Here is a 12,656-nt window from a genome sequence, read left to right as displayed (position 1 = left end):
GGGGTTCCATTTCTAGCCAGAGTTCTGGAGAAATCTCTTGCCAGAGGCTGCATCTTCTGTCTATAAACTTTCAGAGTCAAGGGACAGGCTGAGCTACACAGCCCCTCCCACATTCAAGGAACATGTGACAAATGAAAACGCCAGAGGTGAAGTAGCCCGTGAACCCAGCGAACTGTGAGTTCTCTTCTTTTATCCTGTGCTGTTACTCTTTCACCTTTAATTGGAAAAACTTCATTTGGGGAACAAGTGAACCCTGCCACTTTTGAGTCATTCCAGAAAGTCATCCTTAGGTCAAATTCCAACTTCATTGCATAAAAATGGAAAATAAGCACCTCTCTATCTTCCAAGGAAAGGAAAATAAAGGCCCTTTCCTTAATTGAAGATATTCCTTCTCCCTATACTTACCCCCTTAGGTCATAATTAACTTATATTTTTGTTTGACACTGGAAACCTACACTTTGTAAGATTATCCTCCACACATGCCAAGATTACTAACTCCCCTAATTAAAAAAAATATATATGTGAGAACCTAGTTCTAAACCCCTATAACAGGGGTTTCTATTTATTCTTTTTGTGTTTAATGTTTCTAATTCTAACAGGAAAATCTCTTTTAGCAAAGTCATATAATTATCACTAAGCTCATTAGTCTATGCATGCCTAACAGTGGCCACCTTATGACCAGCGATACTATGCAAGTGGAAGAACCACCCAAGTCTCCTGAGAAAATGTGGTCCAAAGATGAAAATTTTGAACAGAGAAGCTCTTTGGAGAGTACTCAGAAGGCCACAGAGCTTCGGTAAGAGTGTGGAATTCCATGTCCCAAATGAACTGAAAAAGATTCTGCTTGGCACCTTTCACCCATCTCAGAGGAATAGAGAATGTTTGGGATTAAATTCACGCTGAGAAGTAGACTTTGGAGGCACAAGTGCATTACGGAATCGATTAACTTGAAAGGAATATTTGTGTATAATGAAAGTTTTGTTGCTTCACTTTATAGAAGGAAAAATATTTCATCCTTATCACCAGATGGGAGTTCTCAGCCCCCATTCTGCTTCAGCCCCTGGAAAGCTTAAAAAAACAGACTTAATTTTTTTAGAGTAGTTTAGGTTCACAACAGAGTTGAGCATAAAGTAGAGAGGTTTCCCATATACCTCCCCGTCTCACCTTCCCCGCCCTCCCCCCCACACAAACCTCCCTCATTGTCAACATCCCACAGCAGAGGGATACATTTGTCACAATGGATCAATCTACAGGGACACATCACAAAAATCACCCAAAGTCCATAACTTATCTTATGGTTACTCTTGGTGTTGTGCATTCTCTGGGTTTGGACAATTATTTAATCCCGTGTCCACTGTTATAGTATCGTACAGAGTAGTTTCACTGCCCTAAAAATCCTTTGTGCTCTGCCTGCTCATCCCTTCCTTCCCCCTTCCCCCTGGCACCACTGCTCTTTTTACTGTCCTCATAGCTTTGCCTTTCCCAGAACTTCATCTAGTTGGAATCATACAATATGTTGTTTTTTTAGATTGGCTTCTTTCACTTAGCAATGTGCAGTTAAGTTTCCTCCTTTTCATGGCTTGAGAGTTCATTTCTTTTTAGCACTGAATCACATTTCATTGTCTGGATGTATCACAGTTTATTTAGCCACTCACCTATTGAAGAACATCTTGGTAGCTTCCAAATTTTGACAGTTATGAGTGAAACTGTTGTGAAATCCACATCCATGTTTCTGTATGGACATAAGTTTTAAACCTGAAGGCTTTTTAAAGCCACAGATGCCTGTGTCCCACCCCAGACACTCCCTTTCAATTAATTGAGGGAGGAGTTGAGACAGTGTTAAGATTAAAGATTGCACCAGATGATTCTAATAACCAGCTAGGACTGGAAATCGCTGACACAGAGTGTAGTGAACCCAAATCCTCCCCTAGTGCCTTTCAAATAATATAGAAAACATGGTCTCTTAGGTTCAGAAATAATGATCTTCCTTTGTGTCCCTGTCCGTACCCACAGAAAGTGAGGGGAAAGGTCCTTAACACTCTCCATTCACAGATGGTATTTTAGTACTGTCTTCTTTCTCCAGAGCTTCCATTAAAGAGAATATACAGCTGATTCGACTTAAGAAGCTCTTACATGAAAGGAATACCTCTTTGGCAGTGACAAAGGCACAATTAACAGAAGTTCAGGCCGTGAGTTGCCATCTTCAGCTGTGCTTTTTTGGGGGGGATGAAATCAATTAGTTAAGAAAATTGTGTTATTTTCTCCATTTTACACATGGGAGACCAGAAAGGAAAGAAGCTGAGTTGCTTGTCAAAAGTCACAAATCTACAGGTGATGTTCAAATCCAAACCTTACAACTTAAGCCCTGCCCACGAAGGTGGAATTAAGTGGGGGCAACTTGCGTCAGATTAAGTTCCAAGCCAGAGACCACAACCAGAGTTTAACTAAACTTGGGAAGCCAAGAGCAGTCATAGGGGAGAGGAAGGAAACCAGGTTACTGAGCACTTTCTATGTGATGGACTCTGTCCTAGGTACTTAGAGTCATTTAAGCCAGACAACAACCATCAAGGTAAGTTTAACAGGTAACATTCAACAGGTGGGGGAACTGAGCCACAAAGAAGTTAAATAACTGCTCAAGTTATAAAAATAGTAAGAAGAAGAGCAGAATTTGGGTCCAGGTTTATCTGGAATCAAGGCTCACACTCTTCTCACTACCATGCAATAGAACCTTATATCTGAATGGTAGAAATAGGGCATCAAGAGTCTAATAATAATAATAAATTGGCACCATTATTTTACTGAATAAACATTTATTGACTACCAGGAACTGTGCAAAGCACTGGATACAAAGGTTAAAAAGATAATACAGCTCCTGCCTTCATTGCCAAGCAGGGTATGAGAGGAAAACAAAAGGGTCATTGGATCCACTGGAGGATGGGCTGCAGGATCTGAAGAGGATTCATAAGGGATTCTACTCCTGAGCTGAACACTGACAGTTTAGCACGTGTTAATGAGTGTGCAAGAGAAAGAGAAGGGCTTTCCAGAGGTAGAGTGGTGTAGGCCAAGGCACAGAGGTGAGAAACATCAGGGAGCAGGTCATGGAGCTCTTAGCAGGAATTTAGACTTTATCCTATAGACAGTGGAGAGCTGCAGAAAGGTTTTAATCAAGTTGATCATCAGTTTTTTCCCCCAAAGAGATCACTTTGCCTTTTTTTTACATGTCCAAAATATTTTGAAATACATTTTAATAAAGAAATAATACTTTCAAAAAACTATTATAAAGTACTGCTGCTAAGTCACTTCAGTCGTGTCCGACTCTGTGCGACCCCATAGATGGCAGCCCACTAGGCTCCTCTGTCCCTGGGATTCTCCAGGCAAGAACACTGGAGTGAGTTGCCATTTCCTTCTCCAATGCATGAAAGTGAAAAGTGAAAGTGAAGTCGCTCAGTCGTGCCTGACTCTTAGCGACCCCATGGATTGCAGCCTACCAGGCTCCTCCGTCCATGGGATTTTCCAGGCAAGAGTACTGGAGTGGGTTGCCATTGCCTTCTCTGATTATAAAGCACTAATAATAATTAATTCTGAGTAGTGGGATTATAGATGACTGTTATGATAGTACTTATACTTTTCTGAAATTTTGAACTTCTCAAAAATGACAAAACTACTAGGAAAGATGACCTGGCAGCTGCGTGAATGATAGGTTGGCTGGCGTAAGACTGAAGGCAAAGAAATCAGCAAAAAAGATGAGTGCAGTGATCCAGGGGATTCAGGATGTGGGTCCCAACCAAGGCAGTGAAAGAGGCTCACAGAGAAAGGACTGTGTTAGAGGTCCAGAACTAGAAGAATAGACTTTATCACCAAAGTAGAGTGGTCAGGGAAAAGGAGAAATAAGAGATACCTCCTGCATCTCTAGCTTGGGTGATTAAATGATGGTGGTGCCATTCAGTGAAATTAGCTACAGTTGGTTCTGCCCTTGGTATGTCTGTTTTAATGAGGACTAAAGGCATCTTTGGGGCTTCCCTGATGGCTCAGCGGTAAAGAATCTGCCTGTAATGCAGGAGGCCCAGGTTTGATTCCTGGGTCAGGAAGATTCCCTGGAGGAGGGCATGGCAACCCACTATAGTACTCTTGCCTAGAGAATCCCATAGACAGAGAAGCCTGGCAGGCTGCAGTCCTTAGGGTCTCAGAGTTGGACACAACTGAAGCAACGTAGCACAAAGGTATCTTTACAAGGTCAACCTCCAAAACTGTATTTTGTAAGAACTGTGCATATGCATGTATTCTTTTGAGTTGAATAATTTTGATAACACTGAAAGGATGGGAAATCTTGGAAGGAAGATATTTTAAAATCATATGGGTAAATAGCTATATTTGTGGAATTATATATTTAAAAAATCCATCCATTCCTCCATTGCATTGAAGGAAAAAAGGGAGAAAGCCATTCTAAATTGAATATCCTTACTCATATTAGTGGTAAAGATGACCTAAAGTGGTGAATAATTTTTTTAAATGTAGATTTTACAGTTTGTTTTTTAAAGCAGTTTTCATTTTTAGTCATATTTTATTATACATACACTAAGATAAGTTTTCATCCTCTTAATCTCTATCAGTGACATGAGGTCAGTAGTACAGACTCTGGAGTCAGGCTGAGGTATAGCTCTCCCTCAGTCTCTTGAAAGCTGTGTGATTCTGGGCAAGTGACTTAGCTCTCTGAACTTTGAGTTTCTCATTTTTAAAGTTGAGATAATAGTACCTCTCAGATTTGCTGTAAATATTAAATGACATAATATATGTGAAAGAATTACGATGATCATAATATAAGGGATAATGAAACAGACAGTAACATGTAACACATAGTAATTACTCAGCCAATAATAGTAGCTGTTGCTGTGAGTTTGGTTATTGTTGTTATTTCCGTTTCCAAAACTGTAAAGTGACCTTTCTGAAGCATGATGAGTAAAGAGATAGCACCTAGTTTGAAAATAAAAATACTTTTTCCTTGGAAAATCCACCAAGTGCAATGCAAATTTGCATAACTGACCCTTGTAAAGAAACGCCATAATCTATTATATTCACAGACTGCCTGGCAAGCTAGATCAGGGAAAGGGAGCAGCAGTTAGTAAACAGGCACACAGATTGACTTGATTTATGGGAAATGTTCATAACATCTTTTAAAATAAATATTTAAACATTTGTATTACAGAGATAAACATCAAAATAAATATCAACTTGGTATATCAATAGAATAACATCTATTTCTTTCTTTCAGGCATATGAAACTCTGCTCCATAAGGTACTTAATAAAGATTCCTTAAATCTCTATTTCTTGATAGTCAGAGGAATGAAACCCAAATGAATCTTCAAGTAATGTAACACCAGAATTTAGCCAACTAAATCAAACATGTAATTTTTATTAAGACAAATGATACTATCACTATTATTAGAAAATACAGATTGCATTGTTTTCATAAAAATTAAAATATAAAGTCTGAGTTAAGAAATATTTGAAACAGAATTTTTGAGCCTATTGCTACAGAGAATTTTTCCCAGGAGTAGTCCTCTAGCATGCCTGAGGTGGTGAGATATGGCAAAATTGTTGCAAACCTTCTCTGGTGTTATTAAATATTTGTACCTCTGTGAGTGGGGTACAGGTGAAGCTAGGTAAATGTCCATGATTAAGAGTCACTAAGGTTGAGTTCCTTGCATGATCAGCCACAGCTGTTCCTTTCAGAAGGCTCCGTCAAAAAAATGCATTTAACTTCTAGAGTTAACATGTCACTTTGCTAGGTGCACAAAGGAAACATGTCATCATAAAAAGCATTTAAGTGTCTCAGAAGATAAAGGCAATTGAGAAAGTACTTAGAAGTAGGGTTGAGTTTGAACTTCAGGAAAATCAAGGCTCCAGTGATGAATTAGTTTCCCAGAGTGGAAAATCCTCACCAACAGGGAAATGATACTTTCTGAGAAATGCTAGGGTGAGAAACAAGGTTATTTTACAGTGCAAAGGACCATGCTTTAAGTCAAAGCCCTTCTTTGAGACATCCATTAGGGAATGCTGATGCTGGGGTTGTTGGTTTCTTGAGACCCTTCCTGCTGAGTGTTATAAACATTCCCAGAGCAACTTTCCTTTTGCCCCAGAATCAGGGAATCCTGAGTGCAGCCCACGATGCCCTCCTCAGCCAGGTGAATGAGCTCAGGGCAGAGCTCAAGGAGGAGAGCAAGAAGGCTGTGAGCTTGAAGAGCCAAATGGAAGATGTGTCCATCCTGCAGATAACCCTCAAGGAGGTAAATAACAATAATTGAAAGATACCATTAATTGTATGTTACATCCCAATTTCAAAGATGTTAAAAAGTGTATCTGAGCAAAAATATGGGTATTTTTCTTTTTTTCAAATGAGAAAAATGAGGTTCTAAGTGATTAAATAATTTGCTCAAGATTACAGTATTGTAATGGTGTAAAACTAGAAAAAAAACTGGGATTTATATTTACATCTGGCTTTCCTGGTGGCTTAGTGGTAAAGAATCCACCTGCCAATGCAGGAGACACAGATTTGATCCCTGGGTTGGAAAGATCCTCTGGAGAAGGAAATGGCAACCCACTCCTGTTTTTCTGCCTCGGAAATCTTATGGACAGAGGAGCCTGGCAGGCTACAGTCCATGGAGTTACAAAAGAGACGAGCATGACTTCACAACTAAACAACTATTCTCCAAAGTCTTTTTTCTGTTATAACGTTCTGCTGTTTCCCTAACAGTAGATACCCAGACATCATGAAAATTTAATTCGATAGTATGCCTCCCTCCTCATTCCCGGCCACAAGCAAATATCTCTTTTTTTATCAGGGTTCTTATCCTGCCCTTCCCCAAGAGCTCGCAATACAATGTTTGTTTTAGAAGCCCCGTATGCACAGGTTTCCAATGAATCAGAAGACTCTACTGCCTTTCCTCTTTAAGAAAGGATTAAAAATACACCCCTGATGTGCCTGCTTCCTCGCTCACAATGTCTGCCTGTATTTACGTGGCTCCCTAATCCCCAGAACCACTGTTGAGATGGATAATACTGTTTTGTAAATCCCTGGCTAACTGTCAAGTCATGATGCAGGCTCAGGTTCTGTATAAAATGCAAAAGAAATGTTTTTATTAACAATAAAAAAAATTTAATTCAGGGAATCCTCATTAATTCTAATAATTTCTATCCCACCTTAAATTGCTTCAGGTCTTTCTAGTTGAATGGATCTTCACAGACATGGAGATGAACATTGAAAATCTCCCACACAAGTCCCCACCCCACAACAGAAAAGGGAGAACTTGTGCAAGGCAATGGATTTTAAAATTTTATCTCAAGCATTCTATTATCATTCTTAGTTTCAGGAGAGAGTTGAAGATTTGGAAAAAGAACGAAAATTGCTGAATGACAATTATGACAAACTCTTAGAAAGGTAAGTACCAAGTTTAGATCTCAGAACATTGTTTGTTATAAAAGACAGTTATAGGAAAGAGCAATCTGAATTTAAAAATAAAAATAATTCCTAGTCTTGATAAGGACACAGGGAAACTGGTACTCAACACTGTGAGAACATAAATTGACAGACTCTTTTAGGAAGAGAATTTGACCTTATCTATCAAAATGTTAAAGGTACATCTCTTTTGTGCCAGATAACCCATTTTTTGGAAACAAAAACTAAAGAAATCCTCTTGTGCATGTGCAAAGATACCTCGGTAGTAAGAATGTTAAATATTCCTGCATTGTTATTTTAATCTGTAAAAGTAAAAAAAAAAAAAAAAAAAAATGGAAACAGTCAAAATTTCCTCTGAGAGGGATTGACTACATAAATCATGTTGTACCCCCACACTGAAATAATATAAAGTTATTAGACCTATATGCCTAAGATATACTGTTAAAAGAAACTACAAATTGCAAAATAATGTGTTGTGACTTAAATTATGTCATGTGTGTGGATCCACGAACTTTTAATGAGATGAAAGGACTGAAATAGGGCTTTTCTTCTAAATATCTCTGTATCATTTTAATTTTTCACAACAAATATATATTCTTGTATTTTGAAATTAAAAATACTGTAAGTTTTAAAAAGTTAAACATTCCTTCTGACTAACTTAAGGACAGCAGGGTATAAATTGGAGAGGTTGCACGGGAGCATCCTGGGAAGAACTGACACTCTTCAATTCAGTGAAATAAGATAGTGTCAGCCTTATCCACTTTGAAGACTCCCTGTGATGAACATTACTGTTGGCCTCTTCCCTTCATTATTCATAACATTTTCTTCTCAGATCATCATGTAATATATGGGCAGAAAGTGCCAAGAAATCTCAGTACTAGCTTAAACAAGTTGTTTTTAGACCACATTTATTAAAATGATAAATAGGAAAAAGACATAAGTAGAAATAATTGCTTGATTACCAGTGTCAACTTCACTTGTGTAAATAATCAGAAACTGTGTGTTTTACACTGAAGATGAGTCTGCCCTGTCATCTAGATAAAGTGGTGTTCAGGATGCAGTCACTGAGAGTTTAGTTCCTGCCCTACAGTAGTAATTTACAATCTAATTCAAAGGTGAGCGTTCTCTAAACTAGCCACTGGTGAAGGTAGACAGAGGAGTAAGGGAAAAAGGAAATATTCTGTTCCTTATTTCTAATCTAACAGGCCTGAGAATGTCTTGGTACACAGTTCCCTGCCTAAAGCAAGTCATCATGCTGGAGAAGGTCCCTGGGAAATAGATAAGACTTGGGTTGTTTGCTCAGGGGGGTTATTTGAGACTTAAACAGAAGTGATACTAAGCAACTCAGTAGGACCCAAAAGTTCCAAGGCAGTTGGTAAATGACAGTTACAGAGAAAGCAGGAGCAGAAAAAAACATGTAGGGAAATGAATGATGAACTAGGTCCAGGAGATGCTGAAACTGTGTAATAAAGACGTCCTATCACCCAACTTTGAGTGTCCATCTGACAACTCTCCTCTCCCTCCTTACTTGCTGCCTGTTTTCAGCATGATGGATAGCAGCAATCAGCCTCAGTGGAGCCATGAGCTTGGAGAACAGCTACAGCAGAAGGTCTCTCAGTTGCAGAATCAACTGGATGTTGAGATGAAGGAGAAGAGAGACATCTTACTTCAGCTCTCACAAGAGAAAGGTAGGTCTCTCTCAAATGAGGCATCCTCTACATCTAGTAGGGGAGAAAGGAGCTTGGCCCAGCATTTCTCCAACCCCATCTCTTGATCTTATTTGTGTGTGGGGCGGGTTACTGGATAATTAGACTAAGAACATTGGCAGTCAGATCAGATTCACAATCAAGGAAGCATGGCACCTACCTCACACGTATACTTTTCCCTACATGATGACTCTCCACGTGAGAGAACGCCACTTCTTAATTTGTAATGTTTTAAACTATTTATTGAAAGTATTGAAAATGAATTTTTCTGCCTTCTCATCAGTCATTTTAGGATGGTTAGAAAGTATTTCATTTTCTTTTTTAGCATCTGATACCTGAAATTGAGAAGCAGATTATTGATCTTCATTACCACTGGCATTTCCCCCCCCCCCCCCCCCCGTCTTAATTCTTGGATCACAGTAGTTACTCTGAATATTTTTAAGTTCTGTCAAAGAGACCTTTGTCTCCTCTCTTTTTGCTGGCCTGGACCTTGATATTTAGTCTTATCAAATTTATATTTCATCATATTCTGGTATATTCACATGACAGAGTGGAGGAAAAGAAATATGACATCAAGAAAAATAGAGGCAAGAACCATAAAAGAATAAAGCTTAGGAGTACGTGCTAAGAATCCTTGTAGTATGTACAAGTGAGGTCTTGTGGGTAATCTAATGTAACCTCCTCTCTAATCCCTGATAGTGAAATGATCAGTTTAAATGGTGATCACCTTCCTTCCCTGAAACACACATAGAAATGTCCAAATGCCCAGAGTGGGTGTGGAGGTGGGTGTCACAGGGGCCCAATAGCGTAGAAGTCAGACCGAGTTGGGGAAGCATTGAGGAGATACTGTCAAAAATTTTGGACTACCTAGTCAGTCAAGTGGCTCTGATTTTTGCTGTGGTGGTGTTAGTACTCCATTCCGTACTATAGCTCTGCTGATGTTTTTTGTTGTTTTTGGAGTCCAAATGTCAACTCAGGGTCCATAAGCTAGAATCCCTTTGTAGAAATCAGAGAAAATTACTTCTTTAAGGGCAAGTTTATAAAATGAATTAAACATTAGTGGGAAAGTGTAATTCACACTTGGGCCAACTTTAGCGTGGTTGTTGGTAACACAGAGTTTCAGCTTTCTGTATTTTTTTCCCTCAGCTCAAAACAAAGATCTGGAGCTTGAGGTCACCAGCTTGCTTCAGAAGCATAAACAGGAAGTAGAGGATCTCCAAAATATAAGCACATTTTCCCAATCTCCTGACAGGCAATCTGCACCAGCCACTCACCCAGCTCTATTTCAAGAGACCATTCAGATACAGGTAAGAACATCTTTAATCAAGCAAGTCTCCTCTACAGAGGGATCCCTGGCAAATATCTGCTGAAAAGATGAAGGGACTAGAAAACTCACTGAATAACATTTTGTCCTGATTGAGGACACTGTTTGGAAGGGTATGAGAAGGTTGAGAGTAGAGACAGCCTCATGAACTGCACAGATTTTTCCCACACTGTACAGCTCATAAGCTTTAGAATCTTTTCTAGATGAGGACTTGCAATGATCTGCTGAAGAGCAAACATCCATTGGAGGTTGTATAACTTACTCACTGCTTCTGTTGAACATGAGTAACTAACGTAGAGAGCCTTGTGAAGTAACACAGGTTCTCGGCTACATTTTGAAATAGATTCTGCTGCTGGTACTTTATGATTACCAGCAGCTACTTTAGACAATAGTTATTACTATACTACCATGTTTATACTCTTTTACCAATGCTTTTTCCTCTGTAGCCCTGTGAACCAAAAAACCAGGAAGAAAAAAAACTGTCCCAGATGTTAAGTGAGTTGCAAGTATCACATGCAGAGACCACATTGGAACTAGAAAAGACCAGAGACATGCTTATTCTGCAGCGCAAAATCAACGTGTGTTATCAGGTGCAAGGAAAGATGGTACAGGAAGGGGATAGATAAATGGGCACACAGGAACCACATACAAAACTGGGAATGAAGCAAGACCCAAGTTTCCAGGGCTGTTGCAAGGTGATATGCTGTACTGTGCAAACACAAATAAACACAAATGTGCTGTCTTTTGCACTTGAGGGCTCACACATGCCCATGGCACCTTGGCAATAGAATCAAAGGGGCCAGCTAATGAAAATGGCAAGTGGGAAGCTTCTGGGTTCAAATTTCGCCAGTCCCAGGAAAAATACTACCCCGTGGCACTAACAGCACAATTGGTCCTGGAGGGGTCTGTAAGGAACCCAAGCCTTTTTCTAGTGATGAATCTGCCCTGCTAAGGAGGTAGTGGAGTCTCCTTTCCTTTGCCCACCAAGTACCACCTTTTTATCTGGGCCCTTTGGTTCTGGGCCACTGAGATAGCAAAGTTCAGACATTATTTTGTTTCAGGAGGAACTGGAAGCAATGATGACAAAAGCTGATAATGAAAATAAAGATCACGAAGCAAAACTGGAGAGGTTGAATCAACTCCTAGACCTCAAGAACAAGCGTATCAATCAGCTGGAAGGTATTTTAAGAAGCCATGGCCTTCCAATATCTGGCAAGTCTTAGTAGTTTGTTCATTTCACCTTAGGATCTGTCACACGGCTAAATGCCTCTGCTGCCCTCTGCACCTGTCCAGAGGGCCCCTCTGTGTCTCGGTATATGACTTAGCCCTCCTGTTCTTTATCCTGTCATCTTTGTTATTTTAATACATGGCCAGCAGCTTCTTTTCCTGCATCATATCAGGGTATTTTCTCTGATTTCTCTGGAGATTTTCGACAGGGCCCAGACATTGCAGAATCTACTCTGAAAACCAGAGTGTATCACTGTTGGTCCTAAGGTGAGTGAGGGCTTTCTCTCGAGATTGTTTCTTGAAGCCAGGCCTAGATCACAGTGTTTGTGAGATAGTAGAGCTTCACCATTCCTCTTTCATCATCTCTTTCTATGATTTCTCTCTGAAAGTTCTTGAATTCTTTGTTGCAGTTTGTGGATGTCTACAAAGCAGTGTAGGTGGCTGGAAACTTATGCAAATTTTATAATGTGATACTTTCTATGTTTAGTTCAGTTTACTGGGGACCAGGATCTGGTCTCCAGCCTTACATGGTGAGAAAATTGGCTTTGTTATTACACTCAGTGGTGAGATACCCGACTCATATTAACCAAATGCACTGAAGACTGAGATTTATACCAGAATGTTAATTTGTTATTCTAGGATAGTGGCTCTTTCACTGCTGCCTTGAGAATATGCTCAGGGAATATGCAACTTTTTTCTGGGAAAGCAGTAAGGATACTGAGTGAGCATGAAACTAGAGTAAAGGGAGGGGGGTCATTCTGCATGACTTATGCATACCAGGGTAAGTCTGTTAAAAGGTCCCTGCCAAGTAACAAAGGAAATCCTTTGTATTGAAATTCTCCTGTCTTTCAGATTCAGGACCTTTCTCCCAGGATAGTGCAATGTAGTACCTTTAACTACTTCTGAAGATTCATTTGCCTTAACTTATAGTTCCTTCATTACTGA

At 39.6% G+C, this 12,656-nt stretch overlaps 2 protein-coding genes across 4 annotated transcripts in view; both read left to right on the top strand.

Annotated features, from left to right (window-relative positions):
- Positions 1–7,408, top strand: LOC129622054 (X-linked retinitis pigmentosa GTPase regulator-interacting protein 1-like). The gene is made up of 6 exons (XM_055538975.1): positions 1–174; positions 665–796; positions 2,084–2,189; positions 5,270–5,293; positions 6,139–6,285; positions 7,214–7,408. Exons 2-6 carry the CDS (start codon positions 675–677, stop codon positions 7,406–7,408), a joined length of 594 nt encoding a protein of 197 aa, XP_055394950.1. The 5' UTR covers positions 1–174; positions 665–674.
- Positions 7,409–8,889: 1,481 nt separating this feature from the next.
- Positions 8,890–12,656, top strand: part of LOC129621107 (X-linked retinitis pigmentosa GTPase regulator-interacting protein 1) — a 36,362-nt gene continuing 32,595 nt past the window's right edge. For all 3 annotated transcript variants that reach the window (XM_055537139.1, XM_055537138.1, XM_055537137.1), the window contains exons 1-4: positions 8,890–9,142; positions 10,307–10,467; positions 10,931–11,074; positions 11,546–11,696. In XM_055537139.1, the coding sequence (XP_055393114.1) occupies positions 8,905–9,142; positions 10,307–10,467; positions 10,931–11,074; positions 11,546–11,696 (694 nt within the window). In that variant the 5' untranslated portion in view covers positions 8,890–8,904. The remainder of the gene's footprint in view (positions 9,143–10,306; positions 10,468–10,930; positions 11,075–11,545; positions 11,697–12,656) is intronic.

The sequence above is a fragment of the Bubalus kerabau genome, chromosome 10, assembly GCF_029407905.1.
Source record: "Bubalus kerabau isolate K-KA32 ecotype Philippines breed swamp buffalo chromosome 10, PCC_UOA_SB_1v2, whole genome shotgun sequence".
NCBI lineage: Eukaryota > Metazoa > Chordata > Mammalia > Artiodactyla > Bovidae > Bubalus > Bubalus kerabau.
Note: the sequence above shows the minus strand (reverse complement) of the source record. Positions and strands in the feature narration are given on the sequence as shown.